The sequence below is a fragment of the Oncorhynchus mykiss genome, chromosome 6 (genome assembly GCF_057628025.1).
Source record: "Oncorhynchus mykiss isolate SJ-2025 chromosome 6, ASM5762802v1, whole genome shotgun sequence".
NCBI classification, from domain to species: domain Eukaryota; kingdom Metazoa; phylum Chordata; class Actinopteri; order Salmoniformes; family Salmonidae; genus Oncorhynchus; species Oncorhynchus mykiss.
The window spans coordinates 81,834,844-81,856,291 of NC_143027.1; the positions used below are offsets into that span (position 1 = coordinate 81,834,844).

The 21,448-nt window shown below is 42.5% G+C and overlaps 1 protein-coding gene across 3 annotated transcripts in view; it reads left to right on the plus strand.

Moving 5' to 3' along the window:
• LOC118964938 (CREB-regulated transcription coactivator 3) overlaps positions 1–21,448 on the plus strand; it is a 92,194-nt gene that overhangs the window by 6,120 nt on the left and 64,626 nt on the right. For all 3 annotated transcript variants that reach the window (XM_090239076.1, XM_090239075.1, XM_090239077.1), the window contains exons 2-3: positions 13,479–13,589; positions 20,091–20,222. In XM_090239076.1, the coding sequence (XP_090095202.1) occupies positions 13,479–13,589; positions 20,091–20,222 (243 nt within the window). The remainder of the gene's footprint in view (positions 1–13,478; positions 13,590–20,090; positions 20,223–21,448) is intronic.

Consider the following 21,448-nt stretch of genomic DNA (forward strand, 5'->3'; position numbering starts at 1 on the left):
AAAGCCCGCTTGGCGTTTATCTTGTGCCTTTTTATTGAGGAGTGGCTTCTGTCTGGCCACTCTACCATAAAGGCCTGATTGGTGGAGTGCTGCAGAAATGGTTGTCCTTCTGGAAGGTTCTCCCATCTCCAAAGAGGAACTCCAGAGCAACCATAAGGCTCTTGGTCACCTCCCTGATCAAGGCCCTTCTCTCCTGATTGCTCAGCTCTAGGAAGAGTGGTGGTGGTTACAGACTTCTTCCATTTTAAGAATGATGGAGGCCACTGTGTTCTTGGGGAACTTCAATACTGCAGAAAGTTTTTGGTACCCTTCCCCAGATCTGTGCCTCGACACAATCCGTTCTCTGAGCACTACGGACAATTCCTTCGACCTCATTGCTTGGTTTTTACTCTGACATGCACTGTCCACTGTGGGACCGTATATAGGCAGGTGTGTGCTTTTTCAAGCCATGTCCAATCAATTGAATTTAGAACAGGTGGACTCCCAAGTTGTAGAAACATCGCAAGGATGATCAATGGAAACAGGAAGCACCTGAGCTCAATTTTGAGTCTCAAAGCAAAGGGTCTGAATAGTTAGGTTATTTCAGTGTTTTATTTTTAATACATTTGAAAAAATGTCTAAACTGTTTTCACTTCATTATGGGCTATTGTGTGTAGATTGATTGATTTGAATTACATCCTTTATTATACAATGGATTTAACGTAACAATGTGGAAAAGTGAAGGGGTCTGAATACTTTCCCAATGCGCTGTATATACAAAAATATAAACGCAACAACAATTTTACTTAGTTACAGTTCATGTAAGGAAATCAGTCAATTGAAATAAATGAATTAGCCCCTAATCTATGGATTTCACATGACTGAGCAGGGGCGCAGCCATGGGTGGGCCTGGGAGGTCATAGGCCCACCCACTTGGGAGCCAGGCCCAGCTAATAGTAATTTGTTTTTCCCTACAAAAAAGGGCTTTATTACAGACAGGAAATACTCCTGTTTCATCAGCTGTGACGGTGGTTGGTCTCAGATGATCCCACAGGGGAAGAAGCCGAATGCGGAGGTCCTGAGATGGCGTGGTTACACATGGTCTGCAGTTGAGTCCAGTTGAACGTACTGCCAAATTCTCTAAAACAACGTTGGAGGAGGTGACTTATGGTAGAGAAATTAACAGGTGGATGGATAACCTTGGCAAAGGAGAAATGCTCATTGATAGTGACAAATCAACAACCTAAAACTGTCCCAAACACAGGATTAAAACAAGCTTATATTTTGGGTTCTGATTGGGTACGACAGTTGAACTCCGCTCATGAAGCATATATTCTTCAAGATATGTATATGTATATGTGTATATGTGTATATGTGTATATGTATGTGTATGTATATATATGTGTATATATATGTATATATGTGTATATATATATATATATATATATGTGTATATATATATGTGTATATATGTATATGTATGTACAGTGCCTTGCGAAAGTATTCGACCCCCTTGAACTTTGCGACCTTTTCTCACATTTCAGGCTTCAAACATAAAGATATAAAACTGTATTTTTTTGTAAAGAATCAACAACAAGTGGGACACAATCATGAAGTGGAACGACATTTATTGGATATTTCAAACTTTTTTAACAAATCAAAAACTGAAAAACAGGCAGGTCCGAGATACAGTTGTAAAGAAGTTTAAAGCCGGTTTTGGATACAAAAAGATTTCCCAAGCTTTAAACATCCCAAGGAGCACTGTGCAAGCGATAATATTGAAATGGAAGGAGTATCAGACCACTGCAAATCTACCAAGACCTGGCCGTCCCTCTAAACTTTCAGCTCATACAAGGAAAAGACTGATCAGAGATGCAGCCAAGAGGCCCATGATCACTCTGGATGAACTGCAGAGATCTACAGCTGAGGTGGGAGACTCTGTCCATAGGACAACAATCAGTCGTATATTGCACAAATCTGGCCTTTATGGAAGAGTGGCAAGAAGAAAGCCATTTCTTAACGATATCCATAAAAAGTGTCGTTTAAAGTTTGCCACAAGCCACCTGGGAGACACACCAAACATGTGGAAGAAGGTGCTCTGGTCAGATGAAACCAAAATTGAACTTTTTGGCAACAATGCAAAACGTTATGTTTGGCGTAAAAGCAACACAGCTGAACACACCATCCCCACTGTCAAACATGGTGGTGGCAGCATCATGGTTTGGGCCTGCTTTTCTTCAGCAGGGACAGGGAAGATGGTTAAAATTGATGGGAAGATGGATGGAGCCAAATACAGGACCAGTCTGGAAGAACCTGATGGAGTCTGCAAAAGACCTGAGACTGGGACGGAGATTTGTCTTCCAACAAGACAATGATCCAAAACATAAAGCAAAATCTACAATGGAATGGTTAAAAAATAAACATATCCAGGTGTTAGAATGGCCAAGTCAAAGTCCAGACCTGAATCCAATCGAGAATCTGTGGAAAGAACTGAAAACTGCTGTTCACAAATGCTCTCCATCCAACCTCACTGAGCTCGAGCTGTTTTGCAAGGAGGAATGGGAAAACATTTCAGTCTCTCGATGTGCAAAACTGATAGACATTCCCCAAGCGACTTACAGCTGTAATCGCAGCAAAAGGTGGCGCTACAAAGTATTAACTTAAGGGGGGCTGAATAATTTCACGCCCAATTTTTCAGTTTTTGATTTGTTAAAAAAGTTTGAAATATCCAATAAATGTCGTTCCACTTCATAATTGTGTCCCACTTGTTGTAGATTCTTTACAAAAAAATACAGTTTTATATCTTTATGTTTGAAGCCTGAAATGTGGCAGAAGGTCGCAAAGTTCAAGCGGGCCGAATACTTTTGCAAGGCACTGTATATACTGCACAAAATTATAAACTCATGTAAAATGTTGGTTTCATGAGTTGAAGTAGAAGATCCCAGAAATGTACCATACGCATATAATGCTTATTTCTAATGTCGTCTAATGGACGTCTAACAGGCTTGTTGTCTGTGACCTGTTAAACATTATTCCTAATGTCCATATTGACCTACTTCTTCAGATGTGGAGAATATCAATAACATCTCATTCATTCCCCCTTCTCTCCTCTTCCACCCTTCAGTTACATTTATCCTGTACTGTGGATTGGGAGCTGACAACGGTTGCATTCATTAGGTACCAAACAGGAGAGAACTGAGTTAAACAGGAAGGTATTAACTGCACTTGTCAAAATAAACGCTTTGTCATTTTCTGTTGAAAAGCATTTCAAAGCGTTTTGTTGTGCCCTAATGAACAAGGTCGAAGGCGGCTATTAAGAAAGCCCACCTCCACGCAATCACAAGCTGAATTGAAATCTCTTGATTTGATTAATTTTCTGCCTCCTGAAACATTAAGGCACTCGGTACACATGCAGAGTCGTGAAAAATGACATGATCTCCTGGGAAAAAATATAAAGGTTCCATTCACATTATTTCCATACCATCACTTCACAATGTCTTCTTTTATGAGAGGCCAGAGTTTGAAATGGGCAGTTAAAGGAGATGTGGTTTGGAGGCTACTCCGAGTGATGTTGCCTGTAAGGTATGAACTGTTGATGACCCGTGAGAGACCGAGGCCCAGTGAGTGGGTTGCAGTTGTCGGAGTTCATGAGACGCTGCCAGAAAACGGCTGTAATTAAAACTCACTGTTTCAACATTCAGGCTGAGTTGAAAGTGCTCGAGTGGCTCTGTGTTTGGGTCTGTTTTAGGGCTGGGAATTGCCAGGGACCTCACAATACGATATTGTTGTGAAATGTTGGTGCCGATATGAATTACAATTCTATACAGTGAGCTCAAAGTATTGTGACTGGGGCATTATTTTTTTGGTTCTACTCCAGCACTTCTATTCTTATTTACAATAAAAGTGACTCCAAAATTACACACTACATTATTTACTATTAATTTCTATTAGGCACAAAATAATCTGAAACACAACCAAAACAAACAGCAAACTCATCCAACAATTTTTTTTGTGACAAACTTGATCAAGTCATTGTGTGCTATGAATATGGGACCAGATTTAATACACAAGTGAATTTGTCACGATACTTTGTCACCTAAAATAGGGGGACTAAGACAAAATCAAATGTATTTGTCACATACACATCTGCAGATGTTAATGCGACTGTAGCGAAATGCTTGTGCTTCTAGTTCCGACCATGCAGTAATATCTAACAAGTAATATAACCTAACAATTTCACAACAACTACCTTTTACACACAAGTGTAAAGGAATGAATACGAATATGTACATAAAAATATATGAATGAGTGATGGTACAGAACGTCATAGGCAAGATGCAGTAGATGGTATAGAGTACAGTATATACATATGAGATGAGTAATGTAGGGTATGTAAGCATTATAGAAAGTGGCTAGTGATAAATTATTACATCAATTTTTCCATTATTAAAGTGGCTGGAGTTGAGTCAGTATGTTGGCAGCAGCCACTCAATGTTAGTGATGGCTGTTTAACAGTCCGATGGCCTTGAGAGAGGGCTGTTTTTTTAGTCTCTCGGTCCCAACTTTGATGCACCTGTACTGACCTCGCCTTCTGGATGATAGCGGGGTGAACAGGCAGTGGCTCGGGTGGTTGTTGTCCTTGATGATCTTTTTGGCCTTCCTGTGACATTGGGTGGTGTAGGTGTCCTGGAGGGCAGGTAGTTTGCCTCTGGTGATGCGTTGTGCAGACCTCACTACCCTCTGGAGAGCCTTACGGTACATACATCCCGACAACATCCCGACAAGATGCTCTCGATTGTGCATCTGTAAAAGTTTGAGTGTTTTTGGTGACAAGCCAAATTTCTTCAGCCTCCTGAGGTTGAAGAGGCGCTGCTGCGCCGCCTTCACCACGCTGTCTGTGTGGGGGTGGACCATTTCAGTTTGTCCGTGATGTGTACGCAGAGGAACTTAACTTTCCTCCTTCTCCACTACTGTCCCGTCAATGTAGATAGGCGGCTGCTCCCTCTGCTGTTTCCTGAAGTCCACAATCATCTCCTTTGTTTTGTTGATGTTGAGTGTGAGGTTATTTTCCTGACACCACACTCTGAGGGCCCTCACCTCCTCCCTGTAGGCCGTCTCGTCGTTGTTGGTAATCAAGCCTACCACTGTAGTGTCGTCTGCAAACTTGATGATTGAGTTGGAGGCGTTCATGGCCACGCAGTTGCGTGAAAAGGGAGTACAGGAGAGGGCTGAGAACGCACCCTTGTGGGCACCCAGTGTTGAGCGGGGTGGAGATGTTGTTACCTACCCTCACCACCTGGGAGGCGGCCCGTCAGGAAGTCCAGGACCCAGTTGCACAGGACGGGGTCGAGACCCAGGGTCTCGAGCTTAATGACAAGTTTGGAGGGTACTATGGTGTTAAAGGCTGTGTACAAAAAGTGCTGTAATTTTTGAAATGATTCACCCGATATGGTGAAAATACCCTCAAATTAAAGATGAGTCTGCACTTTAACCTCATTTGTCATTTTATCATTTCAAATCCAAAGTACTAGAGTATAGAGCCAAAACAATTTAAATTTGATACTGTAACTTTATTGCAATTTGATGTTCCAAACATATTGCTCATGCAGAGGGATGAGAGACCCGTGAGAAAATAAGTTTTGATCAGTCATGGAATTAAGTGCTTAAAACAAATTGGCTCCCTTTTTGTTAAAATATGGAGAACATGCTATGAAGGAAAAATGTTTTGGTGCAGGTACAGCCAACTAGTGCAAAAATCATATTGCGATATTGTCAAATAATATCCCAATATGTAAACTAGCAATTTTTTTATTTTGCACCTCACTAGTCTGTTTTCACCGGAGGGTAAACTGCTTTCCCACCACTGTGCATAGTAGACCTAGGCTATTTCACTGAATGGTCAAGGAGTTTGCCAGCTAATGTGGATAAATGCATAGGGTAGGCTTATACAGATTTTTCTGTTTCTACTGAAAGCAAAGTGTTCATGTGTCTTTATAAAGTTGTTGTTGCACACTCTCTTTTTAGGAAAGTAAACTAGCAAAGTGTCTTCCTGCTCTGTGAAAAAGGTCTACACCGGTGCTTCGTGGTCTGCAGATGCTTTCGGCTTCTCCTATGTTGTTCATCTGCAGTTTGTCGTATGAGTTGTTGAAATCGCCTGGATTTCCTCTCAACCCATGGGAATAATGTCACCGCAAGGTCTTTGACATTTTGTCCCTCTGTGTCATCTTTATGAATAGTATTATTGGATACTCTGAGGCGCTGGAATGTGTGTTCTGTTTATGATGGTTGTCTTGTTGCATTATCCCGTCCTCCGGAACCCCATTCGTTAAGCACTGTTTTACCCGATTGGCTGGGAGTATTTAAAATAGTCCTGCATTTTGTCTTTGGTGGGACAATCTTGTGATGGGTAATTTTTTTATATTAAGGTGTGGTCTATGCCAAGTTAGGCTATGACCATGTTAGGTAGGCTACCTATCTGGGAAGCTGGGGAAAACAGAGGGGGTATTGGCAATGAGATTGCTATGCATTAAGGGGAAATTCCCTCTCGAGTTGATCTTGAGGGGATGTTGGATTCAGAACAGAGATTGTGGTTTTTAAATGCTCAGTCTAACAGGGCTGGGCGATTTATATCAAATTGATTTCAATGTATGTTTAGTCCGACGTTCCAAATGCTTATATCGCAAGATTCAAGGTATAAAAAAAAATTCTCCCCAGTTTTTGACTGTCTTTTTGGTCTTGTCTCCTGTGCTGTGTTCACCGCACTTTCCCACTTCTACACAGACCAAGACCCTCCCCCTGCCACTCAAAACAACAAGGACTAAAGAACACTTCTTCCTCACTGACAACAAGCAGTTTAAACTCTCGTTTTGCATTTGAGGTTTGGTCCTACAGAATCGGTCAAATGGCCACAGAAACGCTTAATTAAATAATGAAAAATGTTCTAACGATACCCTTTTTATGTCTCAACTCCCAAAATGTAGAATAGAGCAGACCCTACTAAAATGAGAGTCCCAGTAAACATGATTTTGTTGAATGTAATACCGCTAGCAGCATTTTAGCAACAGACTTATGTGCTAGCTGTCTGGTCTGTGTTTTTATAAATGTGCAGTGAGTATACAAATACAGATTTATATAAGAAATTGGCAACTCCTTCTGATTCTTAGTAATAAGCATCTTATCCCGGTAGGCCACTTGATTTCAATATCTAAACAAAGTGAACAGAGTTCTTCAAACAGGTGGAGATGGACAGGAGGGTGTATTCATAACAGTTCAACTGTTCTACCATGTTAGCAAGCAAATACACCCAAGTTGGCTAGACTTGAAATATAAAGTTTAGGTGGCTACTCATTAGCACGTGATTGTTTGAGACTTGTGTTAATATTTTATGACTGCTACAAGAAGTTGGGCACTATTGCTGAAATGTGCATATTCTGGTGAAATGTCTAACAACATTGCATTTCATAGACAGACTTGAAAGCCAGATCAATGATTATTGCAAAAAAAATGCAGGTGAAACTTTTGATGAAATTGGGTCTTTATGGTTGTGGAAGTCATATATTTTTAGCCAAGGTATAATTTTACAAGCCGTGAATTCATTAGATTATTCCTGACTGTTTGAAATGGGGTGTTTTGACCTTAAATTGTGGAACAAAGCTTTATTTAGAGAAAGTCAAAATCTCTCTGTGTACAGTTGTGGGCAAAAGTTTTGAGAATGACAAAATATTAATTTTCACAAAGTCTGCTGCGTCAGTTTGTATGATGGCAATTTGCATATACTCCAGAATGTTATGAAGAGTGATCAGATGAATTGCAATTAATTGCAAAGTCCCTCTTTGCCATGCAAATGAACTGAATCCCCCAAAAAACATTTCCACTGCATGTCAGCCCTGCCACAAAAGGACATTTCAGTGATTATCTCGTTAACACAAGTGAGTGTTGACGAGGACAAGGCTGGAGATCACTCTGTCATACTGATTGAGTTCGAATAACAGACTGGAAGCTTCAAAAGGAGGGTGGTGCATCATTGTTCTTCCTCTGTCAACGATGGTTACCTGCAAGGAAACACGTGCCGTCATCATTGCTTTGCACAAAAAGGGCTTCATAGGCAAGGATATTGCTGCCAGTAAGATTGCACATAAATCAACCATTTATTGGATCATCAAGAACTACAAGGAGAGCGGTTCAATTGTTGTGAAGAAGGCTTCAGGGCGCCCAAGAAAGTCCAGCAAGCGCCAGGACCGTCTCCTAAAGTTGATTCAGCTGCGGGATCGGGGCACCACCAGTACAGAGCTTGAATGGCAGCAGGCAGGTGTGGCAGCAGGCAGGTGTGAGTGCATCTGCACGCACAGTGAGGCGAAGACTTTTGTAGGATGGCCTGGTGTCAAGAACGGCAGCAAAGAAGCCACTTCTCTCCAGGGAAAAACATCAGGGACAGACTGATATCCTGCAAAAGGTTCGGGGATTGGACTGCTGAGGACTGGGGTAAAGTCATTTTCTCTGATGAATCCCCTTTCCGATTGTTTGGGGCATCCGGAAAAAAGCTTGTCCGGAGAAGACAAGGTGAGCGCTACCATCAGTCCTGTGCCATGCCAACAGTAAAGCATCCTGAGACCATTCATGTGTGGGGTTGCTTCTCAGCCAAGGGAGTGGGCTCACTCTCAATTTTGCCTCAGAACACAGCCATGAATAAAGAATGGTACAAACACATCCTTCTAGAGCAACTTCTCCCAACCATCCAGGAACAGTTTGGTGATTAACAATGCCTTTTCCAGCATGATGGAACACCTTGCCAAAAGGCAAAAGTGATAACTAAGTGTCTCAGGGAACAAAAGATTGATATTTTGGGTCCATGGCCAGGAAACTCCTAAGACCTTAATCCCAGTGAGAACTTGTGGTCAAGCCTCGAGGCAGGAGGACAAACAAAACCCCACAAATTCTGACAAACTCCAAGCATTGATTATGGAAGAATGGGCTGCCAACAGTCAGGATGTGGCCCAGAAGTTAATTGACAGCATGCCAGGGCGGATTGCAGAGGTCTTGAAAGAGAAGGGTCAACACTGCAAATATTGACTCTTTGCATCAACTTCATGTAATTGTCAATAAAAGGCTTTGACACTTATGAAATGCTTGTAATTATACCTTTAGTATTCCATAGTAACATCTGACAAAAATGTCTAAAGACACTGAAGCAGCGAACTTTGGAAATGTAATATTTGTCATTCTCAAAACTTTTGGCCACGACTGTATACACACAACTGGTCAAAAGTTTGGGGTCACTTAGAAATATCCTTGTTTTTGAAAGAAAAGCACTTTTTATCCATTTAAAATAACATCAAATTGATCAGAAATACAGCGTAGACTTAATGTTGTAAATTGTAGCTGGAAACGGCAGATTTTTTTATGGAATATCTACGTAGGCGGACAGAGGCCCATTGTCAGCAACCATCACTCCTGTGTTCCAATGGCACGTTGTGTTAATCCAAGTTGATCATTTTGAAAGGCTAATTGATCATTAGAAAACCCTTTTGCAATTATGTTAGAACAGCTGAAAACTGTTCTGATTAAAGAAGCAATAAAAATGCCCTTTAGACTAGTTGAGTATCTGGAGCATCAGCTTTTGTGGGTTCAATTACAGGCTCAAAATGGCCAGAAACAAATAACTTTCTTCTGTAACATTCCATGCCAGAAATTGCCAAGAAACTGAAGATCTCGGACAACGCTGTGTACTACTCCCTTCACAGAACAACGCAAACTGGCACTAACCAGAATAGAAAGAGTGGGAGGCCCCGGTGTCCAACAGAGAAAGAGGACAAGTACATTAGTGTCTAGTTTGAGAAACAGACACCTCACAAGTCCTCAACTGGCAGCTTCATTTAAATAGTACCCTCAACACCAGTCTCAATGTCAACAGTGAAGAGGTGACTCCCGGATGCTGGCCTTCTAGGCAGAGTTCCTCTGTCCAGTGTCTGTGGTCTTTTGCCCATGTTCATCTTTTCTTTTTATTGGCCCGTCTGAGGTATGGCTTTTTCTTTGCAACTCTGCCAGAAGGACAGCATCCCGGAGTTGCCTCTTCACTGTTGACGTTGAGACTGGTGTCCATCTGATTTTTAGCCATATCGCTCAGGCCCAACATCAGTGGTGTTCTCTCTTACTTTGTAGACAGACATGGGCTCATCTTACACCTGCAAGATGTTGCCGGCTTGTCAGACACACCGAGAGAGAACGGCTTTCCCTGGAGCTCGAGCCACGTGTTCAATTTGAATGACATTTAATCACAACAAGAGCTAAAGGTCTCCTGAATGTCCCTGAAGCTGTAGAGTGTTACATTAAACCTAGTTTAGCTCATTGTCAACTATTTTACTGTCCTCTCTTCTCTGAGAGTTCCTCTTCTGTGTAAACCCATTGAGTGCATCAAATGAGGTCAGTCTTTGAGATTCAAATTTTGTCCTTTGGTTAGTGTGAGGAAGAAATGCCCCACGGATTTGCCTTTTCCTGATCAGAATTGATAATTGGAACTGTTTACCTTAGCCGAACAAACCATGCTCTGTGTGGTCCCTGAGTTGGTCCTGTGTTGGAGGAGCACAGGGTCTGTATCCACAAAGTGTCTCAGAGTAAGTGCGCTGCTCTAGGATCTGTCCATATAGCCTACTGTTTGTTATTCATTATCAGCACTCCTACTCTGAGACACTATGGATAAGGGGCCCGGTGTGGAGACAGGCTGCTATACCAGACTCATGTCTATCAATTGGTGAATGGATAGGTTACAAAACATTTGCTTCTAGGGGTTCCCTTTAATGAACAGATGTATTCTCCAGAAACTAGACTACGTCATTGGACAGAAATGACACCTCCCCACACCCATGAGCAAAAGCGTAACCGAAGTATTGTTTGTCTAAAACCTAAGGATTTCTGTAATGTCATTCAATAAGAAATTGATAGTGTATCATGTATTTGAACCATACAGCCAACATTGAAGGCAATGTTTGATTTGAACCAATAAACTAAACCAGCAACACAACTTCCATTGTCTTATTTCTCTGATGTACAACTTTCTGTCACTCTTGCTGTCTTGTACATATTTTGCCCTTATTATCCCCATGCTCCGCCCATGCAGCTGCTGTGTTGACTGGATGCAATTATAGCCCAGGGGTGACCATTGGCCAATCTTAGTCATGTAGGCAGGAGTAGGAGAGGAGTTGATGCTGGGCTGGAGCAAAATAAAGCGGAGGGCATGCTAAACAACTTTTCTTTTAGCACGGCTGTGCTGTGTTCATAGGTACAGGGCGGAGCAGAGTAAAAAAAGTTGTTTCGCACAACCTTGAGTCTACAGTAGCTTTTCTACAACGGGTTACCATTACATTTTGAAATAAAAAAATAGGCTACTTTCATCCCTCAATGAAAATATAGGCGTAGTTCTGACACATCTATGGTTGCTAGCCAAGCGGGCTGGCCGTTGACTATCGGTTTGGTTGCCAGAGACGCGACACATACGTTAACCTTTCTGATCTCCCCATCCCGGATCCGGGTTCGTGAATACAGACTCAAGCTCATTACCATAACGCAACGTTAACTATTCATGAAAATCGCAAATGAAATGAAATAAATATGCTAGCTCTCAAGCTTAGCCTTTTGTTAACAACACTGTCATCTCAGATTTTCAAAATATGCTTCTCAACCATTGCAAAACAAGCATTTGTGTAACAGTATTGATGGCTAACGTAGCATTTAGCATTAGCATTCAGCTGGCAACATTTACACAAAAAAACAGAAAAGCATTCAAAAAAATCATTTACCTTTGAAGAACTTCAGATGTTTTCAATGAGGAGACTCTCAGATAGCAAATGTTCAGTTTTTCCTGAAAGATTATTTGTTTAGGACAAATCGCTCCGTTTTCTGCGTCACGTTTAGCTATGAAAAAACCCCTGTATCCAGGATTGTGTAAATCTATCAGCAAGCTCATTAGCATAACACAACGTTAACTATTTATGAAAATCGCAAATGAAATGAAATAAATATGCCATCTCTCAAGCTTAGCCTTTTGTAAACAACACTGTCATCTCAGATTTTCAAAATATGCTTCTCAACCATAGGAAAACAATAATTTGTGTAAAAGTAGCTAGCTAGAGTTAGCATTTCGCGTTAGCATTTAGCGTTAGCATTAGCGTTAGCATCCAGCACGCAACATTAACAAAAACATAAAAGCCTTCAAATAAAATCATTTACCTTTGAAGAACTTCTGATGTTTTCAATGAGGATACTCTGTTAGATAGAAGATGCTCAGTTTTTCCAAAAAGATTCCTTGTGTATTAGAAATAGCTCCGTTTTATACATCACATTTGGCTACCAAAAAAAATCCATAAATTCAGTCCTCAAAACGCAAACTTTTTTCCAAATTAACTCCATAATATCGACTGAAAACATGGCAAATGTTGTTTAGAATCAATCATCAAGGTGTTTTTCACATATCTCTTCATTGATACATCGTTCTTGGACACATGCTTTCTCCCCTGAATCAAATGGTAAAGTAGAAGCAGCTGGCAATTGCGCACCGAATTCGACGCAGGACACCAGGCGGACACTTGGAAAATGTAGTCTCTTATGGTCAATCTTCCAATGATATGCCTACAAATACGTCACAATGCTGCTAAGACCTTGGGCGAACGACAGAAAGTGTAGGCTCATTCGTTGCGCAATCACAGCCATATAAGGAGAGAATGGAAAACAGAGCTTCAGAAATTCTGCTAATTCCTGGGTGATGCATCATCTTGGTTTCGCCTGTAGAATGAGTTCTGGGGCACTTACAGACAAAATCTTTGCAGATTCTGAAACTTCAGAGTGTTTTCTTTCCAAAACTGTCAAGAATATGCATAGTCGAGCATCTTTTCGTGACAAAATATCGCGCTTAAAACGGGAACTTTTTTTATCCAAAAATGAAATAGCGCCCCTAGAGCTCTAACAGGTTAAGTATTTTTGTTCTATATCTATGGATGCAACCCAGTCGTTCGTTGTAAATGTTCAGTTGCCATCCTGGCAGGCAACGCTCTAGCAACGCTAGCTAGCAAACTACGGCTAACACAGTCAGCTCAAACAGTGCAGTGCTAGAATAACAGCAAAGTAGCTGCAATTGCATTTGTTTAAGATGTTTTGGATACATCCATATCAATGAGCTAATGATGTGTGATTTTTGCCCTTCATAGAAAATGTGCTTTCTTGTCAGGGCACTGTTCATAGGAGCTAGCCAACTACACAGCTAACGCAATTACTTCAAACTGAAGCTGGTAGGACAGCAAACTAGCTGCATGTCGTTTGACCTGTTTCTGTATTTCTTTGTATAGATCCATAAATATTATGCTGATTTCAACTGGTTGAGAAAAGATTGAACGTGTCAGGACGAGACTTTCTTTCGCAGGACCGCTATTGGACATCCCTCTAATAAATCCTGCTCCTTCTTCTCCTGTGGCTCCTTGGTTACTGACTGCCGTTTTGTTGTTGACCAACAGGTGCAGTTCCAGAAGATCCAACAGCTACGTCAGACCCAGACCAGGGCCCAGTACTATGGAGGCTCCCTGCCCAACGTCAACCAGATCGGCAACTCTAGCGCCGACTTCCAGGTGAGGCCCCCCCCCTCAAACAATTGTGCTCTTTTTTTTTTTTTTTCAATTTTTTTAAAATATCTACACACAATGCCCCGTAATGACAAATTGAAAACATGTTTTTAGACATTTCTGCAAATGTATTGAAAATAAATTCTGAAATTTCTCATTTCCATAAGTATTCACACCCTTGATTCAGTACTTTGTAGAAGCACCTTTTGTGGCGATAACAGCTGTGAGTCTTTCTGGGTAAGTCTCTAAGAGCTTTGCACACCTGGATTGTACAATATTAACCCCAATGTCTTCAAGCTGTCATTGTCCTGATTACAAGTATTCCCATAACCATTGTTCCCTCTAAGTTGCGTGCGGGCACGCAGTACCCCCGAGACTCCATCGCAGCTCCCCAGTACTGCTGCGCAGAAGAAATATCAGCCCACGGAGAGAAGCACGAGGATTGAACTACATTCAACTTTCTAGAGATTTCCCCATTAGTTAACACCTATCAACCATTCCCTTTACTCTGGCAATTGTGCTTGTATCAATGCAATATTAGCCACTTTCAATGCAACATACCGAAACTAAACAAATAATGCAAAAGATTTTGTCGGCAGAACGCATCGGAGTAGGATTGTATTACACAGGACTCCGCCCATAACCAAACAGCGCTGCAGTAGGTCTATATGCAAATAGGCCATTGCCGTATATGGATCTGTGCCATTTACTTTGAACTGGACTCTGTTTACAGCTGTGGTCATGAGTAGATGCTATTGTGTTGAGATCAAAGTGAGAGCTGCATGTAGCCACATGTGCACTTTTAGTTCATATCCGTTGCTAGTTAGTGAGTTATTATGCCAGGTACAGATTAGAGGTCGACCGATTAATCGGAATGGCCGATTTAATTAGGGCCGATTTTTAAGTTTTTTAAAAAGTTTTCTTAACAATTGGTAATCAGTATTTTTGGGTGCCGATTTGCCTTTGAAAAAAAGATGTGTGTGTGTGTGTGTGTGTGTGTGTGTATGCATGTATTTAACTAGGCAAGTCAGTTATTAAGAACACATTCTTATTTTCAATGACGGCCTAGGAACGGTGGGTTAACTGCCTTGTTCAGAGGCAGAACGACAGATTTTCACCTTGTCAGCTCGGGGGATCCGTTCTTGCAACCTTACAGTTAACTAGTCCAATGCGATATAACGACCTGCCTCTCTCTCGTTGCACTCCACAAGGAGACAGTCTGTTACGCGAATGCAGTAAGCCAAGGTAAGTTGCTAGCTAGCATTAAACTTATCTTATAATAAACAATCAATCATAATCACTAGTTAACTACACATCAAATCAAATTGTATTTTATTTTACATGGTTGATATTACTAGATATTATCTAGCGTGTTCCTGCGTTGCATATAAACTGACTGAGCATACAAGTATCTAAATATCTGACTGAGCGGTGGTAGGCAGAAGCAGGCGTGTAAACATTCATTCAAACAGCACCTTCGTGCGTTTTGCCAGCAGCTCTTCGTTGTGCTTCAAGCATTGCGCTTCGTTGTGCGTCAAGCAAGCCTATCAACTCCCAAGATGAGGCTGGTGTCACCGACGTGAAATGGCTAACTAGAGGGACGGAAGCTATACTGTTACACTGGCAATACTAAAGTGCCTATAAGAACATCCAATAGTCAAAGGTTAATGAAATACAAATGGTATAGAGGGAAATAGTCCTATAATAACTACAACCCAAAACTTCTTACCTGGGAATATTGAAGACTCATGTTAAAAGGAACCACCAGCTTTCATGTGTTCTCATGTTCTGAGCAAGGAACTGAAACGTTAGCTTTCTTACATAGCACATATTGCACTTTTACTTTCTTCTCCAATACTTTTGTTTTTGCATAATTTTTTGCATTATTTAAACTAAATTGAACATGTTTCATTATTTACTTGAGGCTAAATTGATTATGGATGTATTATATGAAGTTAAAATAAGTGTTCATTCAGTATTGTTGTAATTGTCATTATTACAAATACATTTTAAAAAATTGTCAGATTAATCGGTATCTGCTTTTTTGGTCCTCCAATAATCGGTATCAGCGTTAAAATCATAATCGGTACAGATCATTTGGAATCAGGAATAGGGGAGGAAAGGCATCTTTGAAAAGCGAGTAGGTAAAGAGCTTATTTTTGTCTTAAAGGGGCAGTGTTGTATTTTGAGACAGGCTTGAATAAGCTAAGTAGCTTATGGTAGCTGGTAGCATAATTTGTCTGATTCTCTGTAGTAATGCTATGGGAATAATAATGTATTTTATTTTGTAAAGTGGTTTCTTCCATCAAACACAACAACATTGTCAGTCACCTCCTGGATAAACAGGTTAATGTCAAGCCCTGCATGTTTTTTTTCAATGTAGGCCTAACATTGGCTGCTACTTTAGGCTGAGTGATAGAATAGCTATTTCCATGTAAAAATGTTATGGGATGCATTATTATTATTATTATTATTATTACTTCTCCATGCTCAAAGGGATATTCAATATCTGCTTTATTTGTACCCATCTACCAATGCTACAGATGCCTTTGACATTATGTGTAGGCCAGTGATGAGGGATGAGGGACCATGAAGTGAACTCCGGTCTCTGGCATGGGGATAACATGTGGACTAGTTGGCTGTGTTACACCCTCCGCCAAACTCAGGCACAGGGTACCATGACCCGTCAGTAATTTAAATGTCAATATTGTACAAGTCTGCCAAGCTAGACTAAGTAGTAGGGTACAACAGTGTTATGGAACATTTGGATAGACTGCTTTCCTGTCCGGTACAGTAAGGTCTAATGTCCATGTTGGACTTGACATTTCTAGCTGTTGCAGTGCATTGCATCCTTCCGAATGCCACCAAGTCCAACTATTACACCATAACTGTAACTCTCACAGCTGCCAGGATTACAGTGCTACTATGATGGCAGTAGTATAGATGCATAGAAACAACTTAAGTTTTCACTGCTTGGTATGGACTTCAAGCTGACAGAGCATGGTCCCTTGCTGTAGCAGATAAAATGGCTAGATAATGAAAAACATTTTTTAAACAATATTACTGTAGACTTAAAGGGAACTTCTGGATTTTGGCAATGAGGCCCCTTATCTACTTCCCCAGAGTCAGATGAACTCGTGGATACCATTTTTATGTTTCTGTGTCCAGTATGAAGGAAGTTGGTTGGTAGTTTTGCGGGCCAATGTTAACTAGTGTTACCCATAGCGCAATGACTGGAAGTCTATCTGCTAAACCTAGGCCTCCATTTGACGTGTTTGGTCATTACTTATATGGCCAATACATGTATATGCACCAACTAGACATTCAACCAAGAAGGGCCACCAGATTGGTATGAGTATGTATTTTGAAGAGTAGTCCTACTCACGCTTTTGCTTTTTGGCAAAGAGATCAACCAAACTGTGTCCCCTTGCCCAGCAACACACACTTACAGTAAAAACTACAGTATGTTTGGTACACTTACTGTAAAAACCACAGTTTGATGCACATTTATTGTAAAAACTACAGCATGTGTGACAGTTTCTGGAAACGGAGACTCTCCTTGTAATCACTGCCTAACAGAGACAATGTCCCTCTCAACAAATCCAGATCTCAATGACGCCCTAGATGGTCCCACACACACGGCGCTCTGCACAGTATAGCACTATACTTTCAGAAATTCAAAACAGCAAGCCTCTCTTGAGGACTCTAACTAAATAATTCAGATGTTATCCTACCCAGACAAGCAACAACAAAGTACTAAGATCTGTGTTCTGGCTTCGGTCTGTCTCATTCAGAAGAAAAACACACAGTGGGTGATTGTGATAGCGCTGTAGCTGCCCACGTGGGCTTGCCTGAATCGGTTTGTCCTCAGAGTATAGCGCGCTAACGTTAGCCTAGATGTGTATGCTACAATACAGTAGCTCCAGGTAAAAGTGCCCTTGTTGTGTTGAAGAATGGCTCTTTTGAGGGGTAGGATTAGGGGTCTAGGTCTGCATTCCAAATGGTACCCTATTCTCTTTTTATAGTGCACTATTTTAGACCAGATCCCTATGGGCCCTGGTCAGAAGTAGTGCACAATAAAGGGAATAGGGTGTCATTTGGGACGCAGTCCTAGAAACCAGACTCGATCACAGTAGAAGAACATGACTCTTTACTCCTTAGAGATGCTAGTACAGGTTTAATGGACCTGGCTGCAATTGATCCTAATCATTTGTTAGTGCTCATTCATTGTAACTGTAGTGTTTTCATTTTGTTTAGGGTTTGAGTGTTTTAATGAATGATATCCGTCTGAAATCATGGAGTAAAGTAGGTTTTTAGTTGTGTAGTACCTAAACACTGTAGACATGATTTAAAGCTGTTATTTTTATCTTGCTTTTGTATTATTTCTCTCTCTGCCCCAGCCTCTCTCCCTTTCTTTGCCTCTCTCTCTCTTTCTACCCCAGCCGGTCTGTCTCTCTCTCTACCCCAGCCTGTCTCTTTTGTCTCTCTCTCTTTCTACCCCAGCCTGTCTCTTTGTCTCTCTCTTTCTACCCCAGCCGGTCTGTCTCTCTCTCTACCCCAGCCTGTCTCTTTTGTCTCTCTCTCTTTCTACCCCAGCCTGTCTCTTTGTCTCTCTCTTTCTACCCCAGCCTGTCTGTCTCTCTCTACCCAGCCTATCTCTTTGCCTGTCTCTCTTTCTACCCCAGCCTGTCTCTTTGCCTCTCTCTCTTTCTACCCCAGCCTGTCTCTTTGTCTGTCTCTCTCGCTCGCTCTTTCTACCCCAGCCTGTCTCTCTCTCTTTCTACCCCAGCCTGTCTCTCTCTCTCTTTCTACCCCAGCATGTCTCTCTCTCTCTTTCTACCCCAGCATGTCTCTCTCTCTCTCTCTCTCTCTCTACCCCAGCCTTTCTCTTTGCCTCTCTCTCTCTACCCCAGCCTGTCTCTTTGCCTCTCTCTCTTTCTACCCCAGCCTGTCTCTTTGTCTCTCTCTCTCTCTCTCTCTCTACCCCAACCTGTCTCTTTGTCTCTCTCTCTCTCTACCCCAGCCTGTCTCTTTGTCTCTCTCTCTACCCCAGCCTGTCTCTTTGTCTCTCTCTCTCTCTCTACCCCAGCCTGTCTCTTTGTCTCGCTCTCTCTCTCTGCCCCAGCCTGTCTCTTTGTCTCTCTCGCTCTCTCTCTCTGCCCCAGCCTGTCTCTTTGTCTCTCTCGCTCTCTCTTTCTGCCCCAGCCTGTCTCTTTGTCTCTCTCGCTCTCTCTCTCTGCCCCAGCCTGTCTCTTTGTCTCTCTCGCTCTCTCTCTCTCTGCCCCAGCCTGTCTCTTTGTCTCTCTCGCTCTCTCTCTGCCCCAGCCTGTCTCTCTCGCTCGCTCTCTCTCTCTACCCCAGCCTGTCTCTTTGTCTCTCTCGCTCTCTGCCCCAGCCTGTCTCTTTGTCTCGCTGTCTCTTTCTACCCCAGCCTGTCTCTTTGTCTCGCTCTCTCTCTACCCCAGCCTGTCTCTTTGTCTCGCTCTCTCTCTCTGCCCCAGCCTGTCTCTTTTGTCTCTCGCTCTCTCTCTCTGCCCCAGCCTGTCTTTTTGTCTCTCTCGCTCTCTCTCTCTGCCCCAGCCTGTCTCTTTGTCTCTCTCGCTCTCTCTCTCTGCCCCAGCCTGTCTCTTTGTCTCTCTCGCTCTCTCTCTCTCTGCCCCAGCCTGTCTCTCTCGCTCTCTCTCTGCCCCAGCCTGTCTCTTTGTCTCTCTCGCTCTCTGCCCCAGCCTGTCTCTTTGTCTCGCTGTCTCTTTCTACCCCAGCCTGTCTCTTTCTACCCCAGCCTGTCTCTTTGTCTCGCTCTCTCTTTCTACCCCAGCCTGTCTCTTTGTCTCGCTCTCTCTTTCTACCCCAGCCTGTCTCTTTGTCTCGCTCTCTCTTTCTGCCCCAGCCTGTCTCTTTGTCTCTCTCTCTCTCTCTACCCCAGCCTGTCTCTCTCTCTCGCTCTCTCTCTACCCCAGCCTGTCTCTCTCTCTCGCTCTCTCTCTCTACCCCAGCCTGTCTCTTTGTCTCGCTCTCTCTTTCTACCCCAGCCTGTCTCTTTGTCTCGCTCTCTCTTTCTGCCCCAGCCTGTCTCTTTGTCTCTCTCTCTCTCTCTACCCCAGCCTGTCTCTCTCTCTCGCTCTCTCTCTACCCCAGCCTGTCTCTCTCTCTCGCTCTCTCTCTCTACCCCAGCCTGTCTCTTTGCCGCTCTCTCTTTCTACCCCAGCCTGTCTCTCTCTCTCTCTCGCTCTCTCTTTCTGCCCCAGCCTGTCTCTTTCGGTTTCTCTCTCTAATAATAGCATTACATTTTAATAGTTCTAATAATATTAAGAGCCACAATGAGAATAACAAAAGTAATGCTGGTACTAGTTGTAACATGATTTCTAATAATGGAATAGTAATGGCATGGAAGCATTTTATGCTTACGGACTGTCCCTCAGGTTGTGGCAGGAGACCAGGTATTTGGTTCGTGTGTGTGTCTCTTTCTCTCTCATATTAACATCCCCCTCTCTCCCTCTTCCTCAGGGTGGCTTCCCAGGGGCCTTGGACAGTGTCAGGGGGACACGTCACCATGGCCTGGTAGAGAGGGTGCACCGGGACCGCAACCAACGCATTAACTTGCCTCACCGCCGGCCCATCGACAAGCACGGACGGCAGATATCCTTCCACAAGTAGTACCAGTAGGAACCAGTTACCAGTAGTATTTGGTAGTAACTCGTGCATATAGAAACTAGTACCAGTAGTACGTAGTCAACTTACCTGTAGCAACTATTACCACACTTAGTACCCGTACAACATCTGGGGCCCTCAGAAATGTGTTTTGCTTCTAAACTGTCAGAATTCTCACAAGCATGTTGACAAAGCTGATGACAACGGTTTACAACTAATAAATGCTATAATTTGTCAAACTGTCAATCAATCCATTACGTCTGAATTTCAGCATAGAGGTTCATGTTGTAGCCTATGCAGAGGGCTGCACGACCCGTGTTGGGCCATTGGACTACAGTGTAGCTTACCCAGCATGTGATGTGCTCTTAAAATGCATATCTATGGAATTGTTGATTGCATTTATTTTATCTTTGTTTTAACAGGGTGTCACCATTGAGACCAAGGTCTCTTTTTTACAAGGAATCAAATACAATGTAAAATATTGTAGCAGCTAGCAAGATGGTGGCACTGTTGGTGTTTGCTGTGAGTCCTTTTGGCAGGTTTGTGTGTGGTGTGAATTTGTGTGTGCTCACTGACCTTTGCTAGTGTGGGCAGAGTGTTGTTGAAGCCCAAGGCTCAGTTAGTCATTATAAAAACATGACATGTAATACATTGTGCTAGTCACTGACAGTTCGGCTTAATGGACATGGACATTGGTGGGAGAGTGTGTCTGTGTTACTGTTGTGATTCTCCTATATTAATTTAGCAGAGGCGAGCAACTTCTGCTAAATCGCTGCCGCCACTGATAAAATAAATAGTAATTTATTTTCTGAATGGTAATGTTTTCAGAGTAAACTTAAGCGACACACTTACTGACCAATTTATTAGATACACCCATCTAGTGCTCTGTCGGACCCCTCTTTGCCTCCAGACAGCATGAATTCTTGGGGGCATTCTACAAGGTGTTGGAAACGTTCCACAGGGATGTTGGTCCATGCTGACGCGATGGCATCACACAGTTGCTGCAGATTGAATGGCGGTACATTTATGCTGTGAACAGCCCGTTCCATCTGGGGATTGTGCAAGCCACTCTAGTAAACTGAACTCGCTGTCATGTTCCAGGCAATGTTTTCCCACTCCTCAATTGGCCAGTGGTGATGGCGTGCCCACTGGAGCCGCTTCTTCTTGTTTTTAGCTGGTAGGAACAGAACCCTGTGTGGTCATCTGCTGCAATA